At 37.1% G+C, this 13,571-nt stretch overlaps 1 protein-coding gene across 4 annotated transcripts in view; it reads right to left on the reverse strand.

The window, feature by feature from the left end:
* The window catches only part of CNTLN (centlein), a 371,323-nt gene that overhangs the window by 16,060 nt on the left and 341,692 nt on the right, over positions 1-13,571 (reverse strand). The window contains exon 26 of one of the 4 annotated variants that reach the window (XM_082401584.1): positions 10,835-11,534. The exons of the other annotated variants lie outside the window; for them this stretch is intronic. Within the exon in view, the coding sequence (XP_082257710.1) occupies positions 11,433-11,534 (102 nt within the window). The 3' untranslated portion in view covers positions 10,835-11,432. Of the gene's footprint in view, positions 1-10,834; positions 11,535-13,571 lie in introns of those variants that run through there. 4 annotated transcript variants of the gene reach the window in all.

Here is a 13,571-nt window from a genome sequence, read left to right on the forward strand (position 1 = left end):
TAGTGAGTCAGTAGGAGTAATGATGAGTGGTACCACTCCCATTTCCACCCCTTGATTCCTGGTCCTGTGAATCCTGGTTATGGGAAAAACTGCATCATATAGTGGACCAGTGTCTAAAATAGGGAGCATACAGTGGAGATTAATTTCCAGAAAAAAAACTAGGTCCTAAGCCAAAGAAACATGTCAAGACAACAGGAAGATGTTTTGCACCCTCAGTTTGAATAGTAGTGACCTGAGAAGACATTGTAGGAAAATGCAAACTTCATTTATATTTTTTACATTTATTCTCTTTTATTAAATCTCATCCCCAAATACACAGAGTGCTTTAAGTAGGTTCAGGTAGGTAAATGGTATATTTTTCCAGCTTCTGGATAGGGGTGGGGCACAAGCCAAGGGAAGTCTCCAATACCCCTCTACTAACGGCTCTGGGTTCCTTGTGCTAGGGTTAGCACTAACAGAGAATGACATTCTCTCTCCTGTAAACCGTGAGTACAAGGAAGCAGGAGGGCACCACCTTCTTCTCACTTATTCTCAATGATGATATCCTAGGAGGAAGGAAAACAGAATGGCAGAAATTGTTGGAAGGGGTTGATGTCAAGACTGGTTTTGTGGACCATGTGTGCTTAAGAGAAAAGAAGGAAATTGAGGACTGGACTGTGGAGAGGAAATCTTTGCAGTGCTCACCATTCCATAGTGAGTAGGAAAAAAATCAAATACGTATTTGTATTTTAAAAAATTAAAAGGTAAGCCAAGAGGTTTTTTTTTTAAACAATCATCTGTTTGATGAAACCTTGTCTGATAGGCAAGAAAAAACTCATTTTTATTCTGTTATGTTACATTAAGTCACTCATATAAATTTTGTGTTAATACCAAATGCAGTTATCTGCACAGGAATGTGGGAATTAAAAACAGCAACTCCTGCGCCCATTTATTTCATGAACCCTTCTGAACATAGATAGAAAAGGGCTCTTTCAAAATGTTTTCTAGTACTCATCCTTTCTGCTTGGTTTTAAGTTATGAGGATACTCAGAGGCTTTCTCATGTGGCTATTGATTTCTTAAACCTGTTTTCACTTTGGACCATCTAAATGAAGTTGTTCCACCTGGTAGAATCCTGCATAATTTTGAGAAGCAATTACTTTAGGCAAAACTTTTAACAGGAAATTAAGGGCCAGTGTTAAAGAATAAAACTTACCCCTTCCTCTGTCCCATATTCTGAAAAACACGTAATCATGACAACTTTTGCTTATAGCAGCCATGGCTGCTAGGCTTATTTTGTAATTTCCCAGGATATGAATGTCACTCATAGAAGATTGCTTTGTTGTTGTTGTGTTATTGTTGATTTTTTTTAAATCTTTACTGCAGTATAATTGCTTTACAATGGTGTGTTAGTTTCTGCTCTATAACAAAGTGAACCAGCTATACATATACATATATCCCCATATATCCTCCCTCTTGCATCTCCTTCCCACCCTCCCTATCCCACCCCTCTAGGCAGTCACAAAGCACTGAGCTGATCTCCCTGTGCTATGCAGGTGCTTCCCACTAGCTATCTATTTTACAAATAGTAGTATATATAAGTCCATGTCACTCACTTCATCGCAGCTTACCCTTCCCACTCCCCCTGTTCTCAAGTTCATTCCCTACATCTGCGTCTTTATTCCTGTCCTGCCCCTAGGTTCTACATAACATTTTTTTTTTTTTAGATTCCATATATATGTGTTAGCATACTGTATTTGTTTTTCTCTTTCTGACTTACTTCACTCTGTATGACAGACTCTAGGTCCATCCACCTCACTGCAAATAACTCAATTTCATTTCTTTTTATGGCTGAGTAATATTTCATTGTATATATGTGCCACTTCTTCTTTATCCATTCATCTGTCGATGGACACTTAGGTTGCTTCCATGTCCTGGCTACTGTAAATAGAGCTGCAATGAACATTGTGGTACATGACTCTTTTTGAATTATGGTTTTCTCAGGGTATATGCCCAGTAGTGGGGTTGCTGGATCGTATGGTAGTTCTATTTTTAGTTTCGTAAGGAACCTCCATACTGTTCTCCATAGTGGCTGTATCAATTTACATTCCCACCAACAGTGCAAGAGGTTTCCCTTTTCTCCACACCCCCTCCAGCATTTATTGTTTATAGATTTTTTGATGATGGCCATTGTGACCGGTGTGAGGTGACACCTCATTGTAGTTTTGAATTGCATTTCTCTAAGTGATGTTGAGCATTCTTTCATGTGTTTGTTGGCAATCTGTATATCTTCTTTGGAGAAATGTCTATTTAGGTCTTCTGCCCATTTTGGGATTGGGTTGTTTGTTTTTTTGATATTGAGCTGCATGAATTGCTTGTAACTTTTGGAGATGAATCCTTTGTCAGTTGCTTCATTTGCATATATTTTTTTCCCATTCTGAGGGTTGTCTTTTCATTTTGTTTATGGTTTCCTTTGCTGTGCAAAAGCTTTTAAGTTTCATTAGGTCCCATTTGTTTATTTTTGTTTTTATTTCCATTTCTCTAGGAGGTGGGTCAAAAAGGATCTTGCTGTGATTTATGTCATAGAGTGTTCTGCCTATGTTTTCCTCTAAGAGTTTTCTAGTGTCTGGCCTTACATTTAGGTCTTTAATCATTTTGAGTTTATGTGTGTGTATGGTGGTTAGGAAGTGTTCAAACTTCATTCTCTTACAGGTAGCTGTCCAGTTTTCCCACCACCACTTATTGAAGAGGCTGTCTTTTCTCCATTGTATATTCTTGCCTCCTTTATCAAAAATAAGGTGACCATATGTGCGTGGGTTTATCTCTGGGTTTTCTATCCTGTTCCATTGATCTATATTTCTGTTTTTGTGCCAGTACCATGTTGTCTTGATTACTGTAGCTTTGTAGTGTAGTGTGAAGTCAGGGAGCTGATTCCTCCAGCTCCATTTTTCTTTCTCAAGATTGCTTTGGCTCTTCAGGGTCTTTTGTGTTCCCACACAAATTGTGGAATTTTTTGTTCTAGTTCTGTGAAAAATGCCATTGGTAGTTTGATAGGGATTGCATTGAATCTGTATATTGCTTTGGGTAGTATAGTCATTTTTAACAATGTTGATTCTTTCAATCCAAAAACATGGTATATCTCTCCATCTGTTTGTATCATCTTTAATTTCTTTCATCAGTGTCTTATAGTTTTCTGCATACAGGTGTTTTGTCTCCTTAGGTAGGTTTATTCCTAGGTATTTTATTCTTTCTGTTGCAGTGGTAAATGGGAGTGTTTCCTTAATTTCTCTTTCAGATTTTTCATCATTAGTGTATAGCAATACAAGAGATTTCTGTGCATTATTTTTGTATCCTGCTACTTTACCAAATTCATTGATTAGCTCTAGTAGTTTTCTGGTAGCATCTTTAGGATTGTCTATGTACAGTATCATAACATCTGCAAACAGTGACATCTTTACTTCTTCTTTTCCGATTTAGATTCCTTTCATTACTTTTTCTTCTCTGATTGCTGTGGCTAAAACTTCCAAACTATGTTGAATAATAGTGGTGAGAGTGGGCAACCTTGTCTTGTTCCTGATCTTAGTGGAAATGGTTTCAGTTTTTCACCAGTGAGAATGATGTTGGCTGTGGGTTTATCATATATGGCCTTTATTATGTTAGGTAAGTTCCCTCTATGCCTACTTTCTGGAGAGTTTTTATCATAAATGGGTGTTGAATTTTGTTGAAAGCTTTTTCTGCATCTATTGAGATGATCATATTGTTTTTATCCTTCAATTTGTTAATATGGTGTATCACAGTGATTGATTTGCGTATATTGAAGAATCCTTGCATTCCTGGGATAAACCCCACTTCATCATAATGTATGATCCTTTTAATATGCTGTTGGATTCTGTGTGCTAGTATTTTGCTGAGGATTTTTGCATCTATGTTCATCAGTGATATTGGCCTGTAGTTTTCTTTCTTTGTGACATCTTTGTCTGGTTTTGGTATCAGGGTGATGGTGGCCTCATAGAATGAGTTTGGGAGTGTTCCTCCCTCTGATATATTTTGGAAGAGTTTGAGAAGGATAGGTGTTAGCTCTTCTCTAAATGTTTGTTAGAATTTGACTGTGAAGCCATATGGTCCTGGACATCTGTTTATTGGAAGATTTTTAATCACAGTCTCAATTTCAGCCCTTGTCATTGGTCTGTTTATATTTTCTATTTCTTCTTGGTTGAGTCTCGGAAGGTTGTACTTTTCTAAGAATGTGTCCATTTCTTCCAGGTTGTCCATTTTAATGGCATATAGTTGCTTGTAGTAATCCCTCATGATTCGTTGTATTTCTGCAGGGTCAGTTGTTACTTCTCCTTTTTCATCTCTAATCCTGTTGATTTGAGTCTTCTCTCTTTTTTTCTTGATGAGTCTGGCTAATGGTTTATCAATTTTGTTTATCTTTTCAAAGAACCAGCTTTTAGTTTTATTGATCTTTGCTATTGTTTCCTTCTTTTTCATTTATTTCTTATGTGATCTATATGATTTCTTTCCTTCTGTGAACTTTGGGGTTTTTTTGTTCTTCTTTCTCTAATTGCTTTAGAAGTAAGGTAAGGTTGCTTATTTGAGATGTTTCTTGTTTCTTGACGTAGGATCGTATTGCTATAAACTTCCCTCTTATAACTGCTTTTGCTGCATCTCATAGGTTTTGGGTCATCGTGTTTTCATTGTCCTTTGTTTCTAGGTACTTTTTGATTTCCTCTTTGATTTCTTCAGTCATTTCTTGGGTATTAAGTAGTGTATTGTTTACCCTCCATGTGTTTGTATTTTTTACAGATTTTTTTTCCTCTAATTGAAATCTAGTCTCATAGCATTGTGGTTGGAAAAGATACTTGATACAGTTTCAATTTTTGTAAATTTCCCAAGGCTTGATTTGTGACCCAAGATATGATCTATCCTGGAGAATGTTCCATGAGCACTTGAGAAGAAAGTGTATTATGTTGTTTTTGGATGGAATGTCCTATAAATATCAATTAAGTCCATCTTGTTTAATGTATCAGTTAAAGCTTGTGTTTCCTTATTTATTTTCATTTTGGATGATCTGTCCATTGGTGAAAGTGAGGTGTTAAAGTCCCCTACTATGTTTGTGTTACTGTCGATTTCCTCTTTTATGGCTGTTAGCATTTGCCTTATGTACTGAGGTGCTCCTATGTTGGGTGCATACATATTTACAATTGTTATATTGTCTGTTTGGATTGATCCCTTGATCATTCTGTAGTGTTCTTCTTTGTCTTTGTAATAGTCTTCATTTTAAAGTCTATTTTGTCTGATATGAGAGTTGCTACTCCAGCTTTCTTTTGATTTCCATTTGCATGGAATATCATTTTCCATCTCCTCACTTTCAGTCTGTATGTGTCCCTAGGTCTGAAGTGGGTCTCTTGTAGACAGCATATATACAGGTCTTGTTTTTGTATCCATTCAGCCAGTCTATGTCTTTTGGTTGGATCATTTAATCCATTTACATTTAAGGTAATTATCGATATGTATGTTCCTATTACCATTTTCTTAATTGTTTTGGGTTATTGTAGGTCTTTTCCTTCTCTTGTGTTTCCTGCCTAGAGAAGTTCCTTTAGCATTTCTTGTAAAGCTGGTTTGGTGGTGCTGAATTCTCTTATCTTTTGCTTGTCTGTAAAGTTTTTAATTTCTCTGTCAAATCTGAATGAGATCCTTGCTGGGTAGAGTAATCTTGGTTGTAGGTTTTTCCCTTTCATCACTTTAAATATGTCCTGCCACTCCCTTCTGGCTTGCAGAGTTTCTGCTGAAAGATCAGCTGTTAACCTTATGGGGATTCCCTTGTATGTTATTTGTTGCTTTTCCCTTGCTGCTTTCAATATTTTTTCTTTGTATTTAATTTTTGATAGTTTGATTATTATGTGTCTTGGCATGTTTCTCCTTGGATTTATCCTATATGGAACTCTCTGCACTTCCTGGACTTGATTGACTATTTCTTTTCCCATATGAGGGAAGTTTTCAACTATAATCTCTTCAAATATTTTCTCAGTCCAATTTCTTTTTCTCTTCTTTTTCTGGGACCCCTATAATTCGAATGTTGGTACGTTTAATGTTATCCCAGAGGTCTCTGAGACTGTCCTCAATTCTTTTCATTTTTTTTCTTTATTCTGCTCTGCAGTAGTTATTTCTACTATTTTATCTTCCAGGTCACTTATCCGTTCTTCTGCCTCAGTTATTCTGCTATTGATTCCTTCTAGAGAATTTTTAATTTCATTTATTGTGTTGTTCATCATTGTTTGTTTGCTGTTTAGTTCTTCTAGGTCCTGTTTAAACGTTTCTTGTATTTTCACCATTCTATTTCCAAGATTTTGGATCATCTTTACTATCATTACTCTGAAAAAATAAAATAAAATAAAGTTATTAAAATAAAAAGTAAAAAATAATTATTAAAAATTAAAAAAAATTAAAAGTAATTAACAAAATTGAAAAATAAAACAAAAAGTGGACAGAGAGAACCCTAGGTCAAATGGTAAAAGCAAAGCTATGCAGACAAAATCACACAAAGTAGCATACACATACACAGTCACAAAAAGAGAAAAGGAAAAAATATATATATATTGTTGCTCCCAAAGTCCACCACCTCAATTTTGGGATGATTCATTGTCTATTCAGATATTCCAGAGATGCAGGGTACATCAAGTTGATTGTGGAGATTTAATCCACTGCTCCTGAGGCTGCTGGGAGAGACTTCCCTTTCTCTTCTTTGTTCACACAGCTCCGGGGGTTCAGCTTTGGATTTGGCCCTGCCTCTGCATGTAGGTCACCTGAGGGCATCTGTTCCCTGCCCAGACAGGAGGGGGTTAAAGGTGCAGCTGATTCTGAGGCTCTGGCTCACTCAGGTCGGGGGAAGTGGGGTACGGAATGCAGGGCAAGCCTGCGGTGGCAGGGACCAGCATGACGTTGCAACAGCCTGAGGCGCGCCATGTGTTCTCCTGAGGAAGTTCTCCCGGGGAAGTTCTCCCTGGATAGCGGGACCCTGGCAGTGGTGGGTTGCAAAGGCTCCCGGAAGGGGTGGTGTGGATAGTGACCCATGCTTGCACACAGGTTTCTTGGTGGCTGCAGCAGCAGCCTTAGCATCTCATGCCCATCTCTGGTGTCCGCGCTGATAGCCACGGCTCGCACCTGTCTCTGAAGCTCGTTTAGGCCGTATTCTGAATCCCCTGTCCTCGTGCACCCCGAAACAATGGTCTCTTGCCTCTTAGGCAGTTCTAGACATTTTCCCGGACTCCCTCCTGGCTAGCTGTGGTGCACTAGCCCCCTTCAGGCTGTGTTCACGCAGCCAACCCCAGTCTTCTCCCTGGGGTCTGAACTCCGAAGCGCAAGCCTCAGCTCCCAGCTCCCACCCTTCCCGGCAGGTGAGCAGACAAGCCTCTCGGGCTGGTGAGTGCTGGTCGGCACTGATCCTCTGTGCGGGAATCTCTCTGATTTGCCCTCTGCACCCCTATTGCTGCACTCTCTCTCCTCTGTGGCTCCGAAGGTTCCTCCCCGCCAACCACACCCCACCCCCCCCACGTCTCCACCATTGAAGAGGCTTCCTAGTGTCTGGAAGTTTTTCCTCCTTCACAGCTCCCTCCCAGTTGTGCGGGTCCAGTCCCTATTCTTTTGTCTCTGGTTTTTCTTTTGCTCTACCCAGGTACGTGGGGAGTTTCTTGCCTTTTGGGAAGTCTGAGGTCTTCTGCCAGCGTTTAGTAGGTGTTCTGTAGGAGTTGGTGCACATGTAGACGTATTTTTGATGTATTTGTGGGGAGGAAGGTGATCACGTCTTATTCTTCTGCCAACTTGAAGGTCTCCCTATTGTTGAGTTTTGAGAATTCTTTACTCTAGATTGAAGTCCTTTGTCAGATATTTGTAGTTCGAAAATATTTTCTCCCAGTCTGTAGCTTGTCTATTCCCAGAGCAAGAATTTTTAATTTTGATGAAGTCATATTCGCCAATTTTTCTTTTGTCCATTATGCTTTTGGTGTCATGTATAGAAACTTTTCACCTTGTCTTGGATCCCGAAGATTTTGTCTTACATTATCTTTTATATTTTACATTTCAATGTATGATTCATTTTGAGATCATTTGTGTCTGAAGTTTAGGTCAAGTTTTGTTTTTTTTTTAACCTAGGGATTTCTAATTGTTTCAGCATCATTTGTTGAAAGGTTATTCTGACTCCACTGAATTGTTTTTGAACCTTTGTTTAAAACCTGTTGAGCATATTTGCATAGGTATAGTTTCTGGTAATCTACTCTGTTTCATTGATCTGTGTGTCTATCCCGCTACCAACACCACATACTCTTGATTAGTGTAGCTATATAATGCATCTTGAAATTGGATAGAGTGATTTCTCCCATTTAAAAAATTTTGCCTTTCCATATAAATTTTGGAAGAGTCTTGTCTCCATCTTCAAAATATCTTGCTGTGATGTTGATAGGAATTGTCTTAAATCTGTATATGGATTTGGAGACAATTTTGTCATCTTTGCTATGCTGAATTTCCAATTTATATTCTCAGTATGCCTCCCCATTTAATCTTCTTTGATTTCTCTCATCAGTGTAGTTTTCCATATACAATCTTGTACACACTTTGTTAGATTTACACCTAGGTATACTTTTTTTTTTTGGCAATTGTAAATTGCATTGTATTTTAAATTTTGGTTTCCACATATTTATTACTAGCTTACTAGTGTATAGATAAACTATTTTTATATGTTGCTCTTAAATATTTTGAGACCTTGTTGAAGTCACTTGTTAATTCTGAGAGAGTTGGCTTATTTTTTTAGATAGCTTTACTTTTTCCTTTCCCATCTGTATGCCTTTTATTTCCTTTTCTTTCCTTACTGTGCCGGCTAGAATTTTCAATATTACGGTGAATTAGGGTGATGAGAGTGGACATCCTTGTCTTCTTTCTGATCTTAAGGGGAAGTGTTCAATCTTCCATCATTAAGCATAATGTTAGATGTAGGCTTTTTGTAGATGTTCCTATCAAATTAAGGAACTTCCTAGTTTTCTGGTTTTTTTTTTTTCATGCATGGGTATTGAATTTTTCAAATGTTTTTTCTAAAGTTTTATGATCACATAATATTTCTTCTTTAGTCTGTTAAAATGGTGGCATGCATTGACTGATTTTTGAATACTGAACCAGCCTAGATCTTGCATCTTCTGACCAATATCCTTCATGAACATAGAAAAATTCTAAATGGAATCGAAGCAAATTTGCATTAGTTTTCTGTTGCTGCAGCCACGAATTACCACAAACTTAGTGGCTTAAAACAGCAAAAATTTAATCTCTTACAGTTCTGGGTATGCAAAATTGGTTTCACTAGGCTAAAGTCAAGGTGTCAACAAATCTGTTTCTTTCTGGAGGCTCTAGGATACAATCAATTTCCTTGCCTCTTCCAGTCTCCAGGAGCTGCCTACATTCTTTGGTTCATGGTCCTCATCCATACATACACCTATGGGGGTAGCATCTTCAAATTTCTCCATCCCTCTGCTTCTGCAGTAACACTGCTTTCTGTATGTCTCCTCTTGACTCCTTCTTAGAAGGCATTGGGCCCAAAAAAATAATCCAGGATTATTTCTCCACTTGAGATCCTTAATTTAATTACACTGCAAAGTCCCTTTTGCCATATAAGGTAACAAATTTAGCCTACCACACTCTATTTCTTTGTACTGTCTTTGGTTTTGGTATCTGGGTAATACTATGCCATCTCATTTTTATTTTTTGTAACAAAATTCTGCTGTGATGAGACATTACATTTTAAATTTTGTAACTTTTTCTTACTGTTGCTTTCCCATGAGTTGGGAATATTGTGATGAGTACTTAGTCTGATAATGTATATATTGCATTCTTTTAGCATAGGTAGAGTGTCATTTAATAAACATAATGCTTTGCCATTGAATTCAATAAAAAAAAATCCACACTTCACTGTGCTTAAAAGTGTGACATTTGACAGCCATTTTTCTCTTTTTATTTTTACATGATGGGTATGCACTGGTATTAAAAAAATTGCAGTATCGTAGTGTTTGTGACACAAAATGTTGTCAAGTTGTAACTGTGTCACTGTGACTTGCAGTCCTGCAAAGTGGTGAGCACACTACATATGGTCTCCGTGTGAGTACTCACCTGAACTACTGTAGTGTGAAGGCAGCCATAAACAATACTAAAACGAATGAGCATAGCTGTGTTCCGGTAAAACTTCATTGATAGACACTAAAACTTGAATTTATATAACTTTCACATGCTGCCAAATATAATTCTTTTTGATTTTTTTTACATTTAACAATGTAAATATCATTCTATCACAAAAACAGGTGGCAGGCCAGATTTGACCTGTGGGTCATGAGTTGCCAACCCTTGCCTTAATCTCATGGGATCCATATTTTAAAGCAGGGGAGGGGAGATAACAAGAAAATAAGTAAGTGAAGAGGTAAAAGATGCTTTTGTGTTATAAAGGAAATTAATAGCAAGATGGCCAGGGAGTGCTTCTTTGAGGAAATATGTAAGGCAAACCTGAATGATACGCAGGAGCCAGTCATGAGAAAAGAGTACAGAGTATTCTACAAAGAGAGAACAGCAAGGGCAAAGGATGGAGGCGGGCACAAGTCTGGTGAATTGGAAAAACCAAAAAGTCAGGTGTGGCAGCAACATAGAAAGATGGGAAATGGCTTGGGAATGTTCGGGAATCTAAATAAGGATGGCTGCCCACTGTTAAGAATTTAATTTAATTAGCGCACTGTGAGGAGTAGCCTAACTAATACACTGGGTTTGTGGCCCTTGCTAATTTATATGACCACAGAAAATACTGTGAGTTAAGAAAAAAACAGAGGGAGCAAAGGAGAAATTGTTTTTATTTTTGCTGAACTGTTCTAGGAAAATACAATATCTCCTATATAATCCCGTAGACTGAGAACAGGTACAATTGGACCACACCATTTATTTCATTAAATGCTCATCCTTAAGTGATAATGCTTTACTTTATATTTGCTTACAATACAAATGTGTTGCTTATCAGGTGATTTAAGGCCATTTATAGCAGGTTTACGTAAAAAGTGTAGTTTCTTTATAAAACTCAGAACATTAAATCCTCAGTTCACACTTCTTTCTTTTGATATTCAGACCAATTTGTGTATGCCAAGCTTGTTCTAATTCCTTCTAATGTACTGGAAAGAATATCATTTTCAGGTTTGCATTGATTTGTGGCAATATTTGTATTCAACAATCAAATGCTACACTATTTCCTTCTAAATGGCTGTGCACTTAATTAGTTTCACTTGTTCAGCAATTAATTGGTTTCACAGACTTCTTATTTTGGTATTGACCCTGACTATTGATAGTTGGAGCAGATACTGTTATCAGGACTGCAATGCATGTTTTCCGATCACACCACATAAAGTTTTCACGTTTGAAAAAATGTTCTCAATCATAATATCATCTAATATCTTTCATAATTGCAAAATATTCTTCAACTAGTTTCTTTTTTTCATTTATTTTCTCCAGTACTGCTTCTAGTAAATATGTGGCCAAAGGAAGCTGTAAAAGAAACACAGAAAAAAAGATCAAAACTCTATATTTTCTTCAGTTCAGAAACATATACTAAATATCATTAAACCATTAGAACTCAGCTATCTGCAACTTTGCACCCATAATGGTACCCTACTGGGTCTCTTTTCAACTGATCTTGCTGGTTAGTGTGGGTAATTTTGTCTTTTATAATAAAAATGATAAAGGAGCAGAAGTAAAATGAAAAAAGATAAACGCCTTATTGAACAATTCATGGTTTACTGACCATGTTAATGTTGTAATCTGCAATACAAGCAGTTAAGCCATTTATCTTCAGTCAGCTGATCAATAGCAGGTTACAGTCCTCTCTAGGGCCCAGAGGCCCACAGTAGTACTGTGTGTTCATCACTCAAAAGAGTGAGAAAGAACTATCAATACACTTGTCTGTGTTAGAGCTGAACATCTCAACAACTGTAGGGTGAAGTTTCAGAGGAAAAAAAATGGCAAAAGTATATCCATTGATTAAGTTGTTATAGAAAAGTTTGGCATATCAAAGTGTAATACACATGTTGCAAACTGCTGAGTTTATGAAATATAGACTACATTTTTAAATTTCATAATTTATATAACTTTCCTGGTAAAGTTTTATTGTTCCCTGTGCTTCACTGAGGTGCCTGTAGAACTCACACAATACACTTATGGGTTATAAGTGAAAGAAAATCTTAAATGTTGCCCAGTTACCTCCCAAAGGCCTACCGACTTCCTTTTATCCTCCTTCCCAGCTATCTAGTTTCATATAAAAGGTTTATAACAATCAAGAAGTTCATTAAGTCATTTTTGCAATTGTCCTTTTGATTAACCAGTAAAGACTACTTTTGTCTCCCTGAATATATTAACGAGAATCCTTATCAAGCCCAGTCCCCTTCCCTACAGGGATGTAGAGTCAGGCCCTTCTTTGTGCTAGGACAACCACCAACAGACAGCAACACTGGTCAGCCTCTGAACAAAATCAGCCTGATGTCCGCTGTGTGAGTTGTTCAGCTGTGCTCAGATCAGCTATGCTCAGCTGTGATTATAATTAGCTAAACCTAGCATAATGGTTCTTTTCTGAATTCAAACTGGGAAAAAGAGAAAAGACTGGCCAGTGGCAGTGAAACAGGCCCAAAAGGCACAAACAGATTATGCAGGCCATGGAGAAAATATAGAGACTGGTGTTGGTCCACAGAATTGCCTCATATCCTAAGTAGCTTTCTAGTTTAACTTCCTTCTTATATTTATAATAAATTGTCTTTTCCTTAAGATACTTTGAGTCTATGTCAGGATAGACTCTATCTATAGTCTATGTCAAGAGTTTTAGACATTTGTCTTACTTGAAACTTACCACTAAATAAAGCATAAGATACAGAAATATCACATTTCTTCACTTCTTAAGATACAGGTGAATATAAGATAGGCACATTGACTTAAAAACAGCTTTTTCTGGAAAAAAGAAACCTACCACATTAAATATACACAAACTGCATATGCATTTCAATTTCAGAAATGTGAAAACGTGAGGAAATGCATCATAGAATCAAGGAAAAAGAATATATTAGATTCCCTTCTGGAAGATAATGATACTCATTGCAAATCCTTACTTTGAGAAAATTGCCCTTCTGGGATGCAGAAAACAGTTATATTTGGTGAAACTGCCAGTTTTACAAATGAGACAATTTAAATTCTCAGGGCATTAATATTAGATGTTAAAGGAATACTCACACACACAAAGGCAAAACTACCAGGTAACTTTCTTTTACTTTGACTACGGCACTCAGTACCATATGCATTCCAACAAAAGAGCAAACAAACAAGATGAGAATAACCTCCCATCTCTTCCTGGTAGAAGCAAAAGCAGAAATGAGTGTTTAAAAAAGTTGTTCTAAGAAAAAAGGGTTCTCTGATCAAATAAGTTTGGGAAAGAAACCAAACTTTAAAATGTTATTTTATTTCAGGATCTCTTAGAGACTTTAAGGTGCCAATGGTACTGTGTTTCTCCAAGAGGGCAATGTAATACCCTGTTTCTAAATT

The sequence above is a fragment of the Balaenoptera borealis genome (assembly GCF_965194805.1).
Source record: "Balaenoptera borealis genome assembly, chromosome: 8".
In the NCBI taxonomy this organism is placed as follows: Eukaryota; Metazoa; Chordata; class Mammalia; order Artiodactyla; family Balaenopteridae; genus Balaenoptera; species Balaenoptera borealis.